The 23,299-nt window shown below is 39.7% G+C and overlaps 1 protein-coding gene across 3 annotated transcripts in view; it reads right to left on the reverse strand.

Annotated features, from left to right (window-relative positions):
- Positions 1-23,299, reverse strand: part of LOC124555377 — a 145,973-nt gene that overhangs the window by 76,800 nt on the left and 45,874 nt on the right. For all 3 annotated transcript variants that reach the window (XM_047129268.1, XM_047129269.1, XM_047129267.1), the window contains 2 exons: positions 17,825-18,035; positions 17,605-17,744 (listed from right to left, as the gene is read on the reverse strand). In XM_047129268.1, the coding sequence (XP_046985224.1) occupies positions 17,605-17,744; positions 17,825-18,028 (344 nt within the window). In that variant the 5' untranslated portion in view covers positions 18,029-18,035. The remainder of the gene's footprint in view (positions 1-17,604; positions 17,745-17,824; positions 18,036-23,299) is intronic.

Raw genomic sequence — 23,299 nt, forward strand, 5'->3', positions numbered from 1 at the left:
CTGAACCAAGGAGGACATGGTGAAATTAGTGGGACAGGAAGTGTTGATGTTCTGGAAGGATGAGGTTAGTGTCTGAACCTTGGACCCAAGCCTTAAGGATGTCATGAATGAACCTGGGCTATTGAGAGGCTTAAAAATGCTAGGTGCTTAGTGTGGCTATATCTGCAGACCAAGGTCTCATGCAAAAATTGGTACCTCACGACATCACCACAAGTAAAGACATTCACTGACAAACTTAGCAATGGATTGGAGACATCAGTGCAGACACCCCCCCCCCCCCCCCCAAGTGTTTCCTCATGCCACTGCAGTCAGAAAGCTAGTTCAAGCACAGTGCCACTCCTTCCAGTCTCTATGTAACCAATGTAATCAGCAATTGCTTGTAGTCATCATTAACAATGACAGTATTGTCAGAGAATAGATCTCGCTCCATGCCAATATAAGACTTATTTTGAATTTATGTCCAGTTAAAGACAATTGTACCCTGATGTGACACTTCCATTCTACAATGACAAAGTTTTAAATGTGATATGTATCAGTGAAATTATCTAATATATGTCATCTGTATGGACACTAATTGTTTCAAAGTTAAGTATTTACCATGATCAAGTTTTAATAAATTACTAATAATTTGTGAGGTGTATCTGCTCGACCACCTCCTGAAGTGATTTATTTTGCTACAATACAGCATAATGGTGACACTGAAGGGATCACATTTCTTCAGTGAATAGACTTCCTGCACCTGCCTTGTGGCTCATCAGGAACAGCTAATTCTGGTGCCATGCACATTTTCAACTCTCTCTCTCTCTCTCTCTCTCTCTTTCAGTGTAACAGTGTTTAACCTCCAAAAGAAATATCTCTAAATGAAGTTCTTCAGTTTTAGATGCAGCAGACTGAACGCCTGCTGCTCAGTCCAACAACTAATTACACTGCTGCTGTACCGAGCAGCTCCACAACCGGTTGCTGCTCCCAAGTTATGCCACTTTAACAGTAAAGACTAGGACTGGACTGAATATTGAACACAGCTGGAGGCCCACTTCACAGCTTACAACATTAAAGGTATGGCACACATCGATTTTTTTCTGTCAATGGCAGGAGCCGGTGTGTACAGATTGTGTCTTACGTGGTGCCCAGAGTCTCATCCCAAAAACATTGTTTACAACAACCTCGTTTGTAAGCTTGATGAGTATTTTGATGTTCAAATTCATGTATCGGCAGTGAAATTTAAATTCTTTCATCTAAAGAAGCAGCAATCTTTAAAACAGTGGATTGCTAACTTAAAGGGCTAACAAGACATAGCAAGTTCCAGTGTTCTTGTGGATTAAGCTGTAGTGATGGTTTTATATGGTGCAATCTGTTACGTCTTCCTTTGTCTGTTGTGTGGTTCTTTAGTGGATGCAGGACCAGGAACAGATGCTGTTCATTAACAGAATTCAGATATTAAATTATTCTACACCTAATATCAAAAAGTAAGGAAGAACATAACCTTGTTGCAGTATCAGTTGCTAACAGTAGATTTGAACATAGAAATACATACAGATACAAAGGATTTTAAATGTCACTTTTCAATACAATGTTTATTCAGATGTCAAGCCCTGGTCACTACGAAAATCTGTAAATGTTATTCAACTGGTAAACACACAAAATGGGGCCAGTGCATGAATGTCCGAACTTGAGTACACCCTCTGCTGGAACTCCGGAGAAGGGATGCTTGCATCTCATTAACAGCTGTGTAATCATTCATGGCAGTGCCTTCGTGCCATGGTGGCGGCTGTGGGAAACACTGCGGCATAACTGACGGCAGGCATATTTGAAATTGCAGTCGACCAGATAATGGCTGATACCGCACAATCATGCAAAATGTGTTACACGCAAACATTCATGCTACTATTCTCAAATTACTAGATCCGGATCTGAAAACAGTTTTGTCTACTGTAGAATTTCTAAGATTGGTGTACACAATGGAAGTTAATTCTGAGTCTCCATCTATTTCTTTTGTTCAGAGTGTACAAGTGACACAATCTAAAGTGAATGTAAAAGTGAATAAAAACAAGGATCAGAAACATCAGAACCATATGAGGAAAGCTTGTCCTCGCTGTTTTTCTAGGCATGATAAACAAGGTCATTCTTGTCATAATTCAAAGTGTCTCCAGGGTGGTAAGCATGATCATATACAGGCCATATGTTTACTGCATTGCAATTCACAGTGCCAGTCTACCGTGAGGCAACAGTGTAGCTCTCAGCAAGTACATGTCGTTGAGTCCAGACAACCATGGATGGCACCTACTCAGGCAGAATATTTCCGCTCTGTAGAAGACTCCTGCTGTAGTCCACAGACAGATGAACAAGTTGTTTTTCCAGTCAATGGTGGCTCAAAAGACAAGGTTTCAATAAGGCACAGGGACATTAGTTTCCCTCATCTATAAGGACACTTATGAAATAATTGGTAGCCCATATTAACAGAAACTGCCTTTTGTTTTGTCTGCATATAACGGATATGAAATAACAGTACTTGACATTTGCAGTTCGCCACAAGTTTCGGTGAAGTTACAAAATATGTTTCATTTCATGTACTATGTTCTAGAAACAGTGCAAACATTTTTTGTTTAGACTTGTCTGACTTGTTCAATATGTGTGTACAAGACTGTGTTACAACTCAGTATTTCAGTGCCTCACACTGTTTCTGACTTGTGTAGAAAGTACAGTGAACAGTTTGAACCAGGATTAGGAAGAGTTAAGGATTTTGATGCACACATTACTGTTAAAAAAACATTCCACAGCCATGATTTCTTCCTGCTAGACCTGTCTCCCATGCAATATGGGAGCAGGCTTCTCACAAACTGCAATGATGGCAAGACAACGGGGTGATGTAACATGTTTCTGCAAGTCCATGGGCATCCCCATTGGTCATTCTCAAAAAGCCATCATGAGATTTATACTTGTGTACTGATTTCAAAGCCACAGAAAACCCACAAACTGTTGTGGATTCACTTCCTCTTCCACTACTAGAGGAATCAATGGGCAGATCAGGACAGAGCAGATTCTTTTTCAAGACTGATTTACGCGAGGCATACTTACAGACAAGCAGTCCAAGCAATATTTTGTGATCAACACTCACCTGAGTTTGTTCCAGTTTGAAAGACTACTGTTTGGAAGCACCTCAGCTGCTACTGTATTTCAGTGGTTCACAGACCAATTAATAGCCAAAGTCCCTTCATGTACAAACTATCTGGACAACATTGTTGTCACCAGATTACATGCCTCCTGAACATGTCACAAATTTAGACTGTTTGTTTTAAGTACTTTCTGCAGCTGGCAAAAGTGTAACAAGGAAATGAAGAACTTTAATACTTAGAACATGTTATAAATGCACATGGCACTCACCTGCTAATTCACACTTGTCTGCGAATAAAGATCTCCCGGAGCCCTGTAATGTGAAGGAGCTCCACTCTTTTATACAGAAGATCATATATTACAATAAGTTTATTGCAAATGCTGGGCAAATTGCAGCTTTGCTAAACCAGCTGCACTGGAAAGGTGTTCTTTTGTGGCCCCAACAACTTTGGGACCCATTCAGCAGTTAAAGGATGAATTGTTAAGTCTATGTCATCATCGTCATCTGATCCATTTTGATCTAGTTAAGCCTGTTGGGTTACCTATGCATGCATCGCCTTACAGGACTGGAGCTGTGCTCTCCCGTAGAATTGGTTCATCTGATAAACCTATTACTTTTGCCTCGAATACTCTCAACAAAGTATAGTGAAATTATAGTTAATTTGAAAAAGAGGCTCTCTCCATTATTTATGTTGTTACAAAGTTTCACCAATATTTGTATGGTCAGACGTTCTAACTGATTGCAGATAATCAGCCTTTAACAACTTTGTTCAATCCTTGCAAGCCTCTCCCACCATAGACAGTACAAAAACTGCAACATTGGGCTCTGTTACTGTGTAATTATCAATACATGTTGTTATAAATGCCCACTGCACAACATACAGTGATTGCTCGTCTTCATTACTAGTCGGTACCAACATGGCATTTGCATCTTCTGAGGAGTCATGTTAGCAAACTGACACTCAGAATTTTGAAATTCTTCAAAATTTTCCTCTCAACTTTCAGCATAATGTTGGATCAACTGCTTGTGACCCAGCTCTTCAGGTTATTTTGCAGTATGTCTGCCATGGGTGGCCACACAGTTTGAAAAAAAGGTGAAGGCTGTACCCACAGATGGAATAGTTTACAATGCATTGAAGTCTGCCTCCCCTCCCCAGCACTTTAAAGAGAAGACCCAAAAGTACACAAAATTTCAGAACCCATCTAACACTGGCATCATTGTCAGACAGGATTGTGGACAGATCTCCAGCCAAACCAATGGCTGTTTATGTACCATACATGTAGCCAAAATATGCTGAATCAAAAGTGGCACATCACAAATTTCACAGAGTGGCGGTTCATCCTGCTGGAAGAGGGAACTGTTAAAAGGCTTTATCCTATGTGCAGTCTGGTGAGCAGCACTTCCTTCCATTGGTGAGATTGGCATGGCGTCCATCATCATGCCTGCGTGGTCAATTTGAGTGACTGCAGTTTGTTCCCCACCACCTCCAAACATTCAGTTTCCCAATGATGCATGATCAACTGTCAGATAATGAAATGATGGCCTGCAAGGGTATGGCATATTGACAGACACCACCATCCCTACATACTTCTTTGGCTGCTTTGTTGGATATGTCATTTCTCTGTACCCTGATGAGTCTAGGTACCCAGCAAAAGACCAACACCTCGTCAGTGTATTGTAGATGAGGTAAGGGGTCATGGACGAGCTGGATAAACTGGTCTACCGGATACATCTGGTGGACCACTTGTAGCGCACTGAGCGAGTCAGAATAGACTAGAAGCCTTGTATTGTAATGTCTGTGAATCCATTCCAATGCCGCCATAATACCAGCATCATAGTATGTAGACTGTTCTGGAAGGTGCACTTTGAAAACACCTCATCGAAAACAACTGAGGGCATTCTCTTGCTGGGATCCATCCATAAAAACAATGACAAAGTATGTACTTAAAATTGAAGTAAACAAGAGTTGTAAAAACTTAATATTGAGTACAATTTCTCTTCCACAGCATCAAACTCAAAATCATTTTGGGCCTCTAAAGGCACCAATTTGTTCCATCCTTGGCAATGCATTCAGAGGACTGATATAAGCAATTCCTTGAAACTATCAAGTAGCACATATCCTGAATGGTTTGGTTGCATGGGACTGATTCCTAGAGAGCCACTCAAAGGTGTTGGATTGCTGCACTGAATGCCAATGACAGACCATGTTGAGATTTTCAGGGCCTGTTGAGTCAGATAGAGGAATCGTGAAATCCAGAACGGTGGTTCACCTGCCTCTGCACACAGACTCTGAACTGTGCTGGTCCGATAGGGTCCACACGATATTCGAATGGCCTCATGATGGACAGTGTCTAAAATCTGGAGGTAGGAAACACAAGCTGACCCACAGACCACACTGCCAAAACCAAAATGTGATCTGAGAAATCCCCTATGAAGCTGCAGGAGACAAGACCTGTCAGCTCACTTTGCCTTTCCACTATGGCATTTCAAAATATTCAATGATTTGAAGTAGGTGTTTCAGGTGGCAGGACACAATTACCTAAAAATGCAAAATATTATGAGCTCTGGTTGCTTAGAACTTCAACGAGTGTGGTTAAAATTAACACTCTTAGTCTTCCCTGGTGAAAATCTAAAAACTGTTTTATTTGCCCAAGCTTCCAGCCTCCTGATGGTCGTCTGTAGTTACCTCATTGTCTTCGTAAGACTGGAGGAAGGGTAGAAGATTGCTAAGTCATCCACAAACAAACAGCATTTAACAGGACTTCTGACAACAGAGGATATTTCATTAGTAGCAATTGCAAGCCATATGACTGAGTACACTGCCTTTGAGGACCCCATTCTCCTGAACGCAGCAATCTGACATGGCATCACCAACATGATATCAAAGGCACCAGTCCCGCAGGAAGGATTGGATAAAAAGAGAGAGATATTCATGTAGTCCCCACTCATGAAGCTGGTGAAGGACGTCTTATTTCTAAGTCGTGACACACTTTTTCGAGGTCAAGAAATACACCTACCAAATAGTTTCGGCATAAGAAGAATTCCTATATCGCAATTTCCAGTAGAATTAAGTTATCAAGTACTGAATAGTAACACCTGTAATTGCACCGGGAGTGGTACAGGTAACTTTGAGATTCGAGGAGCCAGACGAGGCAGTGGTTGGCCGTGTGCCCAAGAGTCTTACCAGTACAACTGGTAAGGGCTACACTCCAATAACTGCCAAGATCGGTTTGACCCTTGCCTGATTTCCATAATGGAATTAATATTGCCTCCTTCCAAGTTGTGGGGTACTGCCCATCACACCAGGTCTGCTCAAAATCAGATAGGAACTTTCCTTTGGGCTTCAGGGCACAGATAACGGAGCATCAGATAATGAATCTGATCATGTATGGGAGCAGTGTCCCTGGGCACTGACAGAGCTGATTACAATTCCCATGTATACAATGGAAAATTCTAAACCACCTCATTATACAAGAAGTAGTGAAGGCTCGTCATCCCACAGTCCTACAGAACACCTGGAATGCAGGAGTTTGTGAACCTATAGCATGATGCAGGAAACATGTAAGCAACTTTTTTTTTATTGAAACAATTATTAGTAATTCTGTCAACTTTGTGGCAAGAACAATCCTTCATTTGCACTGATTAGTTTCAGACATGACTTCCATTATCAAACCATCACTTATAAACAAATCACAGCAGTTGTGACCAACTACTTTTATAATGAACAATTTCACATGTGGAGAACATATATCTTGCTTTTATACACAGACAGATAATTTCATTGTAAGAACACTAACAACCAGTGTACTTGGAAATAGCCACAATCTGCAATCATGAACATGTACAAACTCACCTACAACATATTATCAGTGCTTCTTGCCAAACAGCACTAGTACAACTGATACATGACATTGCAGCAACTTAGAAGAATATATGCCAGGGGTCACTAGTAGAAGGATGAGAACCTATGCACCCTCTAAAGTACGATCTGCCAGCTGCCTTAAAATGGTATTGTTAGCTAGCATTAACCAAATAATCAATTTATTTCTTAAAACCTACCTCTAATTACAGTCTACAAATAAAACATAAAACTGTAGTGCCTATCTGCAACTCAACACCTTCACTATATGGTGAGTAGCAACTATCCTTTTCATAATATTGTTGAATAGAGCAAAAATGCTCATCACATAAAGTGGCATAAAACAATATCTAGATTAAATATACAGAACCATACTACCGTGCACATGTAATCAAGTAACAGAATGCTTAAAACATACCAAATAAGTCTCCTGTAGTAAAAAAAAAGTCAGTGACTATGGAATGCCACCTTACCACATAAATTGTACTCCCAAAAGAAACCTCTTATCCAGATTAAAAGCTATTGTCAAATCACAGTTGACTGTCATTCATAGTTTACTACTGAAAACTGACGCATCGGTAGCATAACACCTGTCATCAACATTAGGTGTCAGTTTTTGATGTGTACAAATTTACATTATTGACGGAAGATTCCCTATCGCCAGTCGATTTATTTATATACCTTAAATGACTTCGTTGTCTAAATGTAAAACCCAGAGTAAAATTACAATGATAAAGCTTCCAACCACTTATATGCAGCATTACTACTTTTTTAAAATTACTCTGGTAGCAAATAACAGTGGCCACACAACACTGACCTAATGAAAATGAATGTAAAATTTTATTTTCTTTTTCACCTATAAAAGTGCAATGGCTGACTATTCTTATTTGACTCGCACAGTCTAATCAGTAAGTCACTAAAAAGCTATTATTAACACACTGTCACATATGGAAGTCTTGAAACTCAAACTGATCACTAGACCCGTAAGACCTTGGCCATATTGGACCCCTTTATTGAAACCAGCAAAATATCCATCATATTTTGAAGTCCGACTGTTCATTAAGCAGCTTATCTGGCTTAAATTTTAGAGGAACTTGGGATTTATAACAACATGATAAAGGGGCTCGATAACTTGCTTAATGAACAGTCAGACTTTAAATACAATGGATATTTTGCTTTCTTTCTTTTTTTTTCCAAAACAGTAGGCTATCATGGCCAATATTTTCTGGGTGTAATGATCAGTTTGGGTTGCATATGACAGTGTATGTATAGTTAAGGCTTTTTAGTGACTTACTGAGGAGAATGTGAATCAAGTAAGGATCAGTTTAAGTTCCACTGCAACAAAGAAGGCCTTATGGACGCAAAGGCTAGTGATGATTGTCCCAAGAGGTCAGAGGGAACATTAAATGGTGCTCGGCTCTCCAGTTCATCCATTTGGATATCAATATCCTCGAAAGTAAAATCACAATCAAATAGGGAGAGTGCTCATCAATCCAAAAGTTTAGCTGCTACTTTCTTCGATTTCGAAGAACTTTTTGTGTGATTTCCCCCCCCCCCCCCTTACTTATAGGAGAAGTTTCTTGCATGGGTAGAGACGACTGCTTAGTGGGCTTCTGATGGTGTGCAGCTGCATGTGGCTGAGGTCTCACATCTGGTGTTGACGGCTTCTGAATGATTTTGGTTTAAAGTGTGGCTTATCCCCTCATAGGTACAATGACAAATGACAGATACAATGACAAGTGACTGAATCTTTGGTCTGGGGCAGAGTGGAGGCATCACACTGAGTGACTGGTTTCCTAAGTGCCAATGCAAAAGAAGTAGCAAATACCTGAAGTTGCCCACTAGAGACTGTCTTGTCTGAAGAGCCATTCATCTCATCAGCACGTTGCACACCTTGAGGTTGAGGGTTGTGTTGTGTTTTTTCTTTTTTTTTAAGCGAAGAGCCCAACTCTCCGAAACACACAAAATTCCATCATCGTGCTTAACAGTGGTCCCTGAAATATGCCCAGAGTTTTCAGTAGAAAACGTCCGGCACTGCTGTCAAGTCCCCAGCGTTGCCATACCCATATCCAACCACAGCTTGTGGAGCTCCCTGGGAACACACAGCCCTCTCTTCCGTATGTTGTGGGAGACACTGTATCAGGCCCCTCTGTTCAGATCTGTCTGGCTTGGGTAGCTTGCCAGTAGCTATGCTACTGCCGGCATAACACTTAGCTTCATTGAGGTGCACAAACACTCCCATCTGGCATCTGGCACTGAAGGTGCCAATGATAATGTAGTACCACCCTCCCCCCCCCCCCCCTCCTTGGGAGGTGGTGACATAAGAGGGAAATGGTTAGTGTCTTGGACATGGGAGGATAGACTGAGGGCAGCAAGTTTACAGTGTTCATCTAGAACAACAGAGATTAATTCAGTAGAGATATAGTAATCAGGCAGAATCGGGATGGCTTATCTTCTAGATCTTGGAAGTGTCTATGAATTGGGCATCTGTAGAGTGGTGGGAGTGAGTGGGGAGGAAGATGCCGAAGGGAAGTCTTGTCAAACGCCTGAGGCTATGAGAAATGACAAAGTCTTGCTGAAATTTGGTGCCAGGCTGGAAAAAAGAAAAATATACAGAGAAGGCATATATGTTTGTATGCTAATAGTCAGGTCCATAAAAATATACGTAGATACAGGGAAATAACGAGATGATTCCTTTCTGTGAATTGTAAAGCTGAGTCTGTAATTGTGGTTTTATATACACAGGTCACAGGAATTTACATTACACTTTTCCTTGGGTTCTATTGCGTGTTTTATTTTGTACCATAAATTATCCAAAAATCTAGGTTTTCCAGTGACCCTGTTTCTCTTTTTATTAACAGTCATCTTCATATCTTTGGTAGCTTATTTCTTCATGCATGGCCCACTGCTGTGAAATATTTACTGCTTATGGTGGTTCTTGTAGGTATCAGCAATAATGGTTTATGTATGTATCAGCAACAGTATCAAAAAGAGACAGTTCAATTCCAGTACATTTAGCTACATGTACAACACATTGTTCAATTTGAAATTTTAGTAACATAAAATTAGACTGCACAATTCTTAATATTGTAGAAAGGGTCTTTCATATTTAGCAAATTGTTCTTAATGACATACATATCTTGTACTAATTGCATGCAGGAGTTTAAGCTTCTTGTTTTTAAAGATACAAAATGTGCAATGAAAAGAATGCGCATACCCTCCAGGTCTCTAACCTATGGAACACTGTTTTTTGTAAACTAAATTTCCCTAAATGAGGACTTTCTGGATATTTCATTGAGTTTATGATAAAGTTTGTCTGCTGATGTGCTTTCAGAGGTAGCCTTTTGCTTAACCAACTTCAGTTTGATTTTGTTGTCGACTTTGTAACAGTGCACATTTGTGATTCATGTAGAAGAGGTGTCTTCCTTCCCAATAGACAAACTATACATGGGCATATCACTTCAAATCTTCTGAAAAAGGTTTCCAACTACATAATATTATTTTCTTTGATGAATTCCTCACTTTTGTGTACATAGCCATATGCTTGCATTGTCACTAAAACATTGTCTTTCCATCTGCTTTAGGCCTTATTGCTTGGCTGCTGCTTCCTATTCATATCTTCCCTATGCTGATCTTGAGGTAATTTACTGTTAACATTCCATTTCTAACAACTTATTCCTATCATGGCCCACCACAATTTTTGCATTTGTATGAAGTCTTGCTACATCAGATCTATTTCTCTGTAGCTTCTATTATTTGTTATACAGTGTTCTGTTTACTTTGTTTGCATTGCAATGAATTAGTTTCTTGCTATATGTGTTACACGTCTTAAAAATCTAGTAAATAATGTAAATTATTTTGACTACAATCCACATACAAGGACACACACTACTGGCTACTGTTAAATATAAGGTTAGCAGTTGTTTGTTTCACATGTGTCTTACTTTATATAGCTTTTCTCTTTGTTTATCCACAGATGCCCTGCTTTTCGTTTGATTAATTTTTTAGAAGCTAATTTCACTATTATGTAGTATGCAATGAGATTACAGTAACAACACTATTTATTGTACTGGATGATTCAAAAAGAATGAACAAATTTCAATTGTTTATTCCTGACAAACTATGAAAGAGAGAAACACATTGCACCTGTCACTGGATAGAGGAAGGTTCAAACTTTTGTGTTTGCACAGACAATATATTGTACACTCAACATCAGCATCATGCCTTGCTCAAGAAACATTGAAATGGTAGTCCATTTCATTCCACATGCCAATCAACACGTCCATGTTTAAAAACTTAACTTCAACAATTCGATTTCTCAGCTCCTTAAGAGTAGCTGCCATGGGTGGGACAAAGACACTTATGTAACCCTACAGAAAAAAATAAAATAAAATCAGAAAGTGTGAAGTCTACTGACCTCTGAGGCCAAAAGCAATGAACAAGATCTTGTTGTCTACCTCTTCCAATCCAACATTGCGGGGTGGTGGTGTTAAGATACTGCTGCACCTCAAGGTGAAAGTGAGGGAGGGCATTGTTTTACACAAAAATGGTATCACTGAAATCTTCATGAAGTTGTGGAAAGTACCAATTTTGCGATATGTCCAGGTATGAAATTAATGTTACAGTTTCCTCCACAAAAAGAAAGAAGTTCAGAAACTCTGTGGACAGAAATGACACAAAACACATTCAGTTTCAGTGAGTCCCTCATGTTCAATGATGATGCCACGATTTTCTGACCTCCAAATTCTTACATTATGACAGTTTACTTCACCCGTTAGATGAAAAGTCTATTTGTCCATAAAGATGAGTCATTCGGAAAAAGTGCCCCCTGCCATATTCTGGATAACTGAAATGCAAAATTTGCACCTTCTGTTAAGGTCACCAGGACCCAATTGCTGCAGAAACTGCAACTTGTAAGGCTTCATACGCAGGCTGTGTGTAAACACATCTCAGATACGCTGGGCATTTTCACCAAACATGTGTGGCCGACCAGTCCTCTTCCCTTTGCAGATGCAGCCAACTTCTAACAATTTTGTATGCCAGTCATAAATCTACTTGTACAGAGGCGGCTTCTTGCTGAATTGATGGCGGAATGCTTGTTGCAATTGGGCAATTGCATGACTTCATACAAATTCAAATGCATAAAATGATTCTTCTTGTGGTGTATTCACCATGTCGCTAGGAAAAAAAACCAACAACAGCACAGCTGTGTCAAAACTTTGAACCTTCCCCTATCCAGTAATATGCACAATGTATTTCTATCTTTTATAGTTTGTCTGTAATAAACAATTGAAATCTTTTTTGTATCAACTGGTATTTAAAATATGGGATAATAATGACTATACCGATGGCCTCAGCAGTTTAGTCCCATAGGAACTTACCACAAATTTCCAATAATGACTATGTTGAAACAACTTTGACATATGTGCAAATTATATTTATAAAAAGATCTTCTGATAGTACCTGTACCATCTCTGTACTAAAGATTTTACTGTTAAGCTAAAGAAACTAAAAATTATGGTTTAACGTCCTGTTGAGGTTATTAAACACAAAGCAGAAATTCAGATAGGGCAAGGATGGAGAAGGAAATCAGTCATGTCCTTTGAAACAAAATAAAAAGCAGAAGCAAAATTATTGGCATTTGAAAGAAGATCAGGATTTAACAGCCCACTGACAGAGTCAATAGAGACTGAGCACACGTTTTAATTGGGGAAGGATGGGGAAGAAATCAGCTACTTCCATTTCAAAGCAACCATCACAGCATTTGCCTGGCAATTTACGGAAATCACAAAAAATGAAAACCCGGATGGCTGAGCAGGGATTTGAAACACTGTTCACGCGAATGTGAGTCAAGTCTTTCCACTGTATGACCTTTCTCAAACTTGGATTAAAATTTTGAAGAAAAAAAAAAATACTATTCCTATTCAGACAATAACCAGTCATCAATATTGCAAATCCAAGGGAGGATTACAAATTACAGTTACTTGTACCTTTCCTTCAGAATTAGTTTTTCTTATGTATCACCGCAACTTCAGCACACTATCCTGAAACACTCAGCAGCCCCACTTTAATTAGTACTAAAATTAAGAAATTAATCACATTCGTTACTCTGTTTTTCCTCCGACTAGCTCCCTTATTTCTCCAGCATGTAGGTTTTAGGCTTCAAGGATTTCGGTCACATGGATACTGTCACTGAAATCATATTTTAACAACGCATTTTTCACAAAAAGAGATTTAATTTTATTTATAAGGTTTTAATCTACATTGGACATGGTACTTCTTAATACACCACTATAAAATCTTCTCTCCATTTCATACACAGATGGTGCCCGAGAACTATTTTTAGGGCTCATGGAAGCTGTAAGTAATATAATATGTTCTCCTGTTCTCATACATTCTCTAATACACCACTATCTAGGAGACTGGGAGATATTTATTTACTGAACTCTGAACTGGTTCTATGCGGTGACTTTCTATTTCTTATCATTGAGTATGCTTCAGTTCCCTGATGTGTCTCATCATTTCCACACATTCAAGCAAGAATTCCTATACATGTCACTACCATTTTGAAAGGAATCTCTCCACAATCAAACTACAGTTTCCCAGTAACCTTAGGAAAGGGCTTCAGCCCATCACATCTTTTACAAATGTCTGAAGCTATGTAATGGTTTCATTTCATTTCATCTTACATCAGGGGTGGCCAAGGATTTGGCTCCCGAGCCATGCCCTGGCACGAGTGCCACAGAGCTAAACCAGGCTGGCATATTACCCCCACCACCACACTACGCTGTCTGGCAGTGTGGAGGGGGAAGAAGGGGCAACTGCAAACATGCCGCATTTGAATGGTAGTGCAGTCGCACAACATACGACTAAATTTTATATTTCATACTTCTCAATAACACAGACCAAAAACAAAACAAATCTTCAGAATTACTTGATAGTTTTTGAAGCACTGAAGACATGTTCTAATTTTTATATGGCTCAAACTGTAGGTATATGGACAGATGCAGACAATTTCACAGATTTTCGAACTCAGGTTGCCATATAATCAGGACGTATTTAGTTTTGTAATCGAAAAAACTTCTTTCACACAGATGTTGATTGAAATATTGTAGCACTTTTGGAACCCCATCATGGAGACGTGGAAACTCTACCTTAGGAAAGCAATTTGTATTTCCTAGATTGTTTTAACATTAAAGGTATTTGTCTTTGAAACAGTAATTGCCTTCGAGATCAAACGGTTACTTCTGCACACGCACAGCCCCACTTCCAAATGACATGGTAAATGGTCCCGCAAACGGTTTGAAAATGTAAGACTGGCAGTGTCCTCAAAACATTTAGGAAACCATCTTTGTAATTCTTTCAAGGCCGCAATAAATTATTCAAACCTCACATCTTCTTTAACGCCAGTGAGCTTAGGGAACTGGACTGCCTTTGTCAAATCTTATCTCTTCTACAAAAGTATTTTCTTTTTAAATGCATCCCCATCAAATCAGAAAGAAGTTACCTTGCCATGTCTTCTGTAAGCAGTGTTCAGTCAAGCTGACTTAAAATGCGAGGTCTGCAATCCATTCCATATGTTCTAATTTTCGTTACTGCACTCTTTTGTCATTCACAAATTCAACAATAGTAAGTTTTAAAATGAAAAATTATTCCAAACATGCCCCTTGACTTGACAAATGTACAGTGCAGTGATATATGAAGCCTCCATGCTTTTTGTTCAGTTTCACTGAAAACGACTGCAACTGACAATGGAGTAATATGTGCAAATTCCGAAATTTTACTGTTTGTATCACCAATTTCTTTACGTGCTTCATACCTGCAAATCTAGCACAAAGTGTTTCTTGATGTAGAGAACAATGAATACCATTTGTCAATCATTGCAATTTTTGGTTGTTTCATTGTCAACTAAATCTTTAAATTCTTTCTGCACAATATTGATTGTAACGTAGTTTCTTAGTAAATATACGACATCCATCGCTTATGCAAATTGAGAATTCTCATCCCTCTCTTCTGTCACTGTTATTCATTTTTAAAGGACTGTGATGACAAATGACTAGACTCTCTCTTTTTGTGCAAACAGCCATTGGACTTGTGAACGTCCCCATACCACAAACAATAGCGAAGGGTAAACAGCACTGGGACCTCGATTCTGCCAAACACAGATTTTTGCTGACCAAAAACTATCGTACTGCAATGCCACATGAAATTTCGCGCTGTTCTGGGTATTTCCAAGAAGGACCGCGCAAAACCAAGTGGCAGGCCAGACCCTGGCCCACCCAAGGCCTGCACATTCAGTCCGCATTAAGTTCGGCAAGCTGTGGCTGGCCCTGTCTTACATTGTTATTCCTATCTATTTATGCAACATCACTGACTATTTTGAAGTAGTGGTTCAGTCTCAGGCTACTAAATATTTACACTTAGTATGTAGGCATCATCATCATCTTGGACAGTTTCCAGCCACTGGCTGGGTCTGTCGGGAACACAAGCCTCTCCATCGTGTTCTGTCTTTCCACCATTCCCCCTCTTCCACCTTCGTCCAGTTCTCTCCTCTTCTCGTCACACATTCCTTCACTCCTTTCACCCATCTATCTCTTGGTCTTCCTCTGGGCCTCTTCCCCTCCAGTTGCAGATCAAACATCCTCTTTGGAATTCTTCCCTCATCCATTCTCTTCATGTGTCCATACCACTGCAGTCTTGATTTTTCTATCCCGTCCTGTACTGGTTCCTCCATTAGTCTTTCCCTCACATACACATTTTGCAATCTGTCTCGTCTTGTTACACTCAACCTGCTCCTCTGGAACGTCATTTCACTAGCCTGTATTCTACTTTTGTCGCTTTTGTGCATTACCCATGTCTCACTTCCGTATGCCAATATGGGGACAAAGTAGGTTCGGTATATAATTCCCTTGGATTTCTGTGGCACCTCCTTGCTCCAAATAAGCCCCCTAATGCATTTGTAGAACTGCCCTACTTTTCTGCACTTTTCATTTATTTCCATTGCGTTTCCCCCCTTACTTTCAATCATGCTTCCCAGGTACTTGAAGTTCTCTACCACTTGTAGTTTTTCCCCTCCACAAGTTATATCCACATTTGGCCTATTCTTCTTCCTTGTTGTGACAATTATTTCACTTTTCTTTGCAGAGAAATGCATTCCATATTGTGCTGCCGTTGCCTCCCATACATCTAACTGCTCTTGCACCTCCTTCTCGCAATTTCCCCATAACATCAGGTCATCGGCATAAAGCACTGCTTTCATTTTATGATCTCCAAGTGCATCTGATACTTGCTGTAGGATTTCATCCATAACAATAATTAACAATAAAGGCGAAAGTGCACTTCCCTGTCGCAGCCCATTTTCCAGCTTGAACCATGCAGTACGTTCCCTCCCCACTTCCACACAACTCTCACTTCCCTCATACATTTTTCTGACTTTTCGTGTTATCTCTTCATGCTATTCCTATTTTGTGTTAAAGGTTTTCCTGTCTATTCCATTGTTATTTATGTACTGTTCAATTTTTACTTTTTCATTGCATTACCACCACACTGTCAAAGATGTTACTTTCTGTATGTTTCTACTTCAGTCTAAACATGTCACTTCTCTTCCAAACATTGTAACTTCTTTGGTGATAATACTCAGTAAATGTCTGAAGATGGTCTTCTAAGCCAAAAACCGGTTAACAATAAAAGTAATATTGTAGAACAAAAGCAAACTGGTGCTTTTCATTTATTATAATTTTGTTCTACCAAGAACTGACAGACGATTCTGTTAACATGACAGCTAAATCATGAAAGTCTTTGTACATATGCTGTTCAACAGAAAACGTTTGGTGCCCAATGATTATGCAGTGGAGTAACAGGTGAAAATTACCATCCTTCTCCTCAAAAAAGCACTGAAATTCCATTCATTTTCAAACGCTTGTGACAAATACGTCACCAGACTGATTCTTTGTGTATCTCCCACAGCAATAGCTACTGGACCTATGAACTTCCTTTAAACCAAGAGCAAATAGCAAGAGAGAAACAGCACTGCCACTATAATTCTCCTGAATTGAATGTTGTGCTAACCAAAAAATGTTGCACCAAATGCCAGAAGAAACATTGTAGTATTGCACTGTTAAATTTAAATGATATGCCAAGAAGGGCTGAGCAACACTGAGATGGACTTAAGAAGTGGATATGTACCAAGCAATGTTGAGACAGGACGACAAACTCTGCGAGATAAGAGTGCAGCACTTGGGACGGATGAAGTGTTGATTAACTGAATCAGTTCCCTTACAGATTATGATTGAAACTGGCTTTTCTTTGAATGCTACAAATATCTGCTATGGTCTAGTACTTGTGTTCTTGATGTCACTGCGGCTGCTTTCATTCTGATCTTCTATGACCTTCTGTACAATCTAGATAAACCTTCACCATTTCCACAGACTGATGACTACACCCTCAAGTTAACCACATTAAGAAGTCAGTAGAAGTGCCTTTCAGTATGTGCAGTAGCTTCTTTGTTTCTAGAGATGGCTACTTGTTCTCTCTCACACGCATGGGAGGGGACAGGAGAGGACGGGAGGGAGAACTGGTTCTTGAAAGAAACTATTAAACTTTGATAAGGCAAGACAAAACACGAAGTTAATACTTTGAAATGGCTTCTTGAGCTGCTTTTTCAGTCTCAGGATCCAATGTTTCATCAAAAATTACGCTCTCACTTTCATCAAAATCACAGGATACCAATGATGATATATCAGTTTCTCTGTTGACATCAGCTCTCGTTTTTCCCTGAAAAAGTTAATTTAGTAAATTAGCTAATTTTCTTGTATGCTTTCATTAACTTACTCTATATAAATTCTATGACTCACAGTGCTTTTGAAAAGAGAAGGGCTGCATACTGGATATCTCAGTCTGTCCACATAGCTGATATAGAATGGGTTTCTAATGGAACGATCAAATGAGGTTCTTGAAAAATCCTCTGAGGAACAGCCAGTAACTTCTGCACATCCACTGTCTTCTGAGGGACTGCTCAGGTCTTTAGTTTGTGAATATTTATTCATCTCTTGGACCATGCCAAACCTAAAAGTAATCAACCATTGGCATTCTTCATAACATTTCATAATATTTCAGGAGTCTTTTCAGTTAAGACAACATACGCTCAAACAAAATAAAAATAAATAAAAAGAATAATCATCATTCTTAATTGGGAAACACAAATTCAAAGTGAAATCTTTGACATACATATTTTTTCATATTTACTAATAAACTATTTACTGGGATGTGGACAACAGGAGCTTTGAAAAACAATATGAGAAATGGATGCCAATAAAATGCTTAGTTATAATGAAGAAGCTGCAGCTGTCAACACATTGCATATCTGATGCCACTGACACAATATCCATTTGCTTCATTACACACACGTTTCACAGTGGCAATGAGAAATTCTAAATACCTTATTTCATACTGGAAGGCAAATACTTTGCCTTCACAGACAGTTTCAATTGATTTACGGATAAGTAAGATAGATTTTTCAATGTAAGAAGAATGAGAGAGAGACCGAAATTTGATATTAAGCTAAGGCATCTTTGATACTTTTTAAGTGACTGCAAGACATACTTCATCTAACTACCACAATCAAATTCAAGCTGACATAAATGAAACTAAGAAGCTTGTAATTGAAATATTACTGTATCTCATTGCTACCTATCAGAACCCCTCGGAGAGCATTAAAGATAAACACCAGTCCTAATTGTCCAATTGTGAAGTGACCTGTTTCCAAATTACATACAAAAATAAACACTATTTCAGTATACATATAATTTGAAAACGATGCTTTGCTGATTAACATTGTTCTTATGTGAGAAACATAATATAAATGTGAAATTAATACTGTAACTAATCGAAATAAATTTAGCACATGGTCAGGATGTACCAGTAAACCTATCAGTATAAAATTACTACAGCAAATTAAATAGAACATATAAATAAAGCATGTTAATTGAATCTCCAATATATGTTAGCACTAAAATTCAGGCACTAGTTGATTTGTTATAAACCAATTTAGAAATGTAATTGTTACCTGTAACATAATTAGTCAGAAAATGTTATATTAACTCGTAACTAAGTTGAAAATAGGTTCACCTTGTTCAGCACTGAGATTGTAAATTTTTAGCAATGTGTAGCTCATATTCAGTTTAACTTTTAATTGTAATTTTACATAAAATTGTAATTTTCATTGTAGGTAATTGTTAACAAAAGTATAAATAGAGGTGATGCAGGCGCCTTGGGGCACTCGTTTTTTGGCTAGGGTTGCGAGCAAATGTATTGTAGGCTCACTCGTTTGTTGATTGTTGTGAACTGTGTCGTTTGATGTCAACTTTGGGTACATGTGATGTAACCGGTACAGTTCACCAGGCTCGGACACCAGAGTCCTGGAAATATATTGGTATTAAAACTGCACTGTATTTTGGAATTTATTTGGGAGTCTTCCGCAATCCTTTTCATAGGCTGCACAGCGATGAGACATGAATCCAGGAATTTTACAAAACCCCGAGAACTAAATATCTCTCAATGTTGGTAGAATTGATGTGAAAACAACAACGCATCGACTGGGCATTTCACTCCAAACATTTGCAACGCGGAGATGGGAAAATATAAACATCTCATAATAATATGCAAATAATTGTTGGGGTAGCAATCGGACTTCACATTGATACAGGGAAGGAGCAGAGCCTATCAAAAAAAGAAGTGTAATTTCATCTACATTTAAAAACAACAAACAAGCTCGAGCAGCTAAAACTGAATGTAACTGATTTTAAGATAAAGAAAGAGTTTATGTTTTTGAACCCACAGTCATGCTTATGTGTACAGTGAATTTCTGAAGGTGAATGAATCTAGGGAATATAAAAGCGTATGTCACACAAGTCTTAAGAGATATTAATTGACCAAAAGCTAAACATTTACTTGAAACAACATTTTAGTACATTAAATACCCACAAAATCATCCTTCCCAGAACAGATACTGCTGGTTTGGGCTACGCTCTTCCCTTCCTCATTATTAATGTGGCACCACAATGAGCTGATTGAAACATTGTGGAATGGAAAAATATGCACACTTGCCATGTGTAACATGTGGATATGCATCTTTTCAGTGTATCAGCACAGTAGTAGTCCAGAACCAAAAGCGACAGTAATCACAGTATCTAGAACTTTGCTATGAGCTGTTCCTTACCATTGCATTTTAATGACTTCATAGAAACTTTACATTTCATCTGCAATGACGAATGAAGGAAACCTATGTCCCATAACCCCACCCTCAAGCAACCACTCAATAAATCAAGCACAAAATTTAGCGCAAAACTCAATGCAAGATGCTTTTAACAGTATCCACAATGATACTTCCAAGGAAATGTATGACAATATGTCAACAGCTATCTTGATAAGTATGACTTTGTAAGTATTACATGCATTAATACATTGTTTCAAGCAAATGTTCAGTTCTGGCCAATCAATATCTCATTTGTGGTTCTTGCAACTTTTGCCTCTGTTGTCTGTAGAGTCATTTACTTACAAACATCTACTGTACACAAATGGCAGGTTTTACAGATATATGATCATGATGGATGGTACAACACACACATCCACATACTTAATCATTTTAATTCTATTTTAGCTCTTCAAGCTAATGATCCTCCCTACCGAGTCATATTTAACGAAGTATGAGGGTGGGCATGCATGTATGCTTTTACGCCACCAAATTTGCTGTCATTATATTCATTAAAGGCTAAGAAAGCAGGAGGAACCAGTTGTGTGGAACATAGGCAACGTATCAAATACCACAGTTCAAGACACAAGTTCGTGACTTGTAGAAAATAAACTTATACTACATCACACAAAGACTCAGTTTTTACAGTTTCTAAGACACAATTACACAGAACGGGCATATGATCAGTGAGTCTGAAAAATTCAAATTTCCATGATGCAAATAGACAGTAAGCTGTTGCAGAGAGCCAAAGTTCACATTATTATTCAATAACTTAATGCTGCTCTATATTTACTGTTAGAACTGTGTCTGAAATAAATGGTAGTCCAATACAAAAATGAATCCCTTTGCTTGTTTTCATTTGATTATGACATATGGTATTATATTCTGGGATAGCTCTTCCATTCACAAAGGGTATTTTTGGCTCAGAAACAGGTAGTTTGAGCAATATGTGGTGTAAGCTCGTGAGCCTCTTGTCGACTCCTGTTCCGAAGTCGGGGAATTCTGTCATTGGCCTCTCAATATGTATTTTCTTTAATGTCATTTGTTGTTAATAATATTAGCTTGTTCCCAAGAATTAGTAGCTTTCACACAGTTAATACTAGGCAGGAATGCAATCTGCATTTGGATTACACCTCCATGACACTTTTGTAGAAACGCATGCAGCATTCTGCTGCGTCCATCTTCATTAAGTTGTCATATGAACTATCAAGTCTAATTCTGCCAATATTATGAGAAGGAAAGTTGCCACTCACCATATAGCAGAGACACTGAGTCACAGATAGGCACAACAAAAAGACACTCACAATTATAGCTTTCGGCCATTAAACCTTCAAACACCCCCCCCCCCCCCCCCCCCCCACACACACACACACACACACACACACACACACACACACACACACACACACACACAACTACAGTCTAAGGCAACTGAAACCACACTGTGAGCAGCAGCACCAGTGCATTATGGGAGTGGCAATTGGGTGGCGGTAAGGAGGAGGCTGGAGCAGGAAGGGGGAGGGATAGTATGGTGGGCGCGGTGGACAGCAAAGTGCTGCGGGTTAGACTGAGGGCAGGGGAGAGGTCGGGGGAGGAGGGAGGTAGCTGAAAGGGAATGAACTGAGAAGACTGGTTGGTTAGTTGATTGGTTGGTTTAAAGGCAGCAGAAGGGACCAAACTACGAGGTCATTGGTCCCTTGTTCCTAATAAAACAATGCCACAAGTGTGAGAATAAAATGGACGAAACATATAACACAAAACGGAAGGAAAGGAAAAGCCACAAGAATGAAGGGAAGGCAACAAACACTACAAGGAACAAAAGAGGCAAAGAAAACAACAAAGACGCTAGAAACAGAAGAGAGTAAAACATGAAAGCAGATTACAGATTACGAGAATAAAAAGGGATAGCAAGCCACTCTGCAACACATTAAAACCTCCACCCTAAAAGCAGTAAGGTGCAGGACAAAGAGGGACAAAGGACATGTGCTAAAACCTACATAGAAGTATAAAACCTTCTCTCACGGATAAAACATAAAACTGAAGCTGCTGTGGAGGCATTGTCGCCCAACACCGAAGGCAAGGTGCTCGGAAAGTTAAAAATCTGCCACAGAGCGGCTAAAAGTGGGCAGTCCAGCAAGAGGTGGATGACTGTCATTTGGGAGCTATAGCGACACTGAGGTGGGACCTCGCGATGGAGTACGTAACCATGCATTAGCCACGTATGGCCAATGCAGAGTCGGCAGAGAACAACTTATTCCCCGCGAGAGGCCTGCATGGAAGACTTCCACACGTTCACAGTCTCCTTAGTGACACGCAGTTTGTTGTGCATGCTGTTATGCCATTCTGTCCCCCAAAGCCGGAAAACCTTGCAATGTAAGACAGAATGCAGGTCAGCTTCGGAGATGCCTATCTCCAGAAGCGGTTTCTGCATTGCCTGTTTGGCCATGCCTGTCAGCAAGTTCGTTGCCGGGGATTCCGACGTGTCCTGGGGTCCACACAAACACCACGGAACGGCGGGACTGTTCTAGGGCATAGATGGACTCCTGAATGGGCGCTACCAGAGGGTGGCGAGGGTAGCACTGGTTGATAGCTTGTAGGCTGCTCAATGAGTCAGTACACAGGAGAAATGACTCGCCTGGGCATGACTGGATGTACTCAAGAGCACGAGGTATGGCCACCAGCTCTGAAGTGAAAACACTTCAGCCCACTGCGAAGCCTACGTGACCATCAGCCATTGAGCCGTCAGTGTAAACCGCTTCAGAGCCCCGGAACACGTCAAGAATCAAGAGGAAATAATAGCGGAGAGCGGCGGGGTTAACGGAGTCCTTAGGGCCATGCAAAGGTCCAGACGAAGCTGCGGCTGAGGCGTACACCATGGAAGCATATGTGAACAGACCGCAAGTAGAGGTGGTAAAGGGAACGACTCCAGACAAGAGAGAAGGGACCGCACACAAACTGCAATCGTTAGCCCCGGCTGGGCCGCAGATGCGGGAGATGGACTGCTGCGGGCGGGAAAAAGAGACGGTAATTCAGATACTCAGGGGAACTAGGAATGTGCCACCCAGCCACAGCAAAGGCC

Source organism: Schistocerca americana, chromosome X (assembly GCF_021461395.2).
Source record: "Schistocerca americana isolate TAMUIC-IGC-003095 chromosome X, iqSchAmer2.1, whole genome shotgun sequence".
Classification (NCBI taxonomy): Eukaryota; Metazoa; Arthropoda; class Insecta; order Orthoptera; family Acrididae; genus Schistocerca; species Schistocerca americana.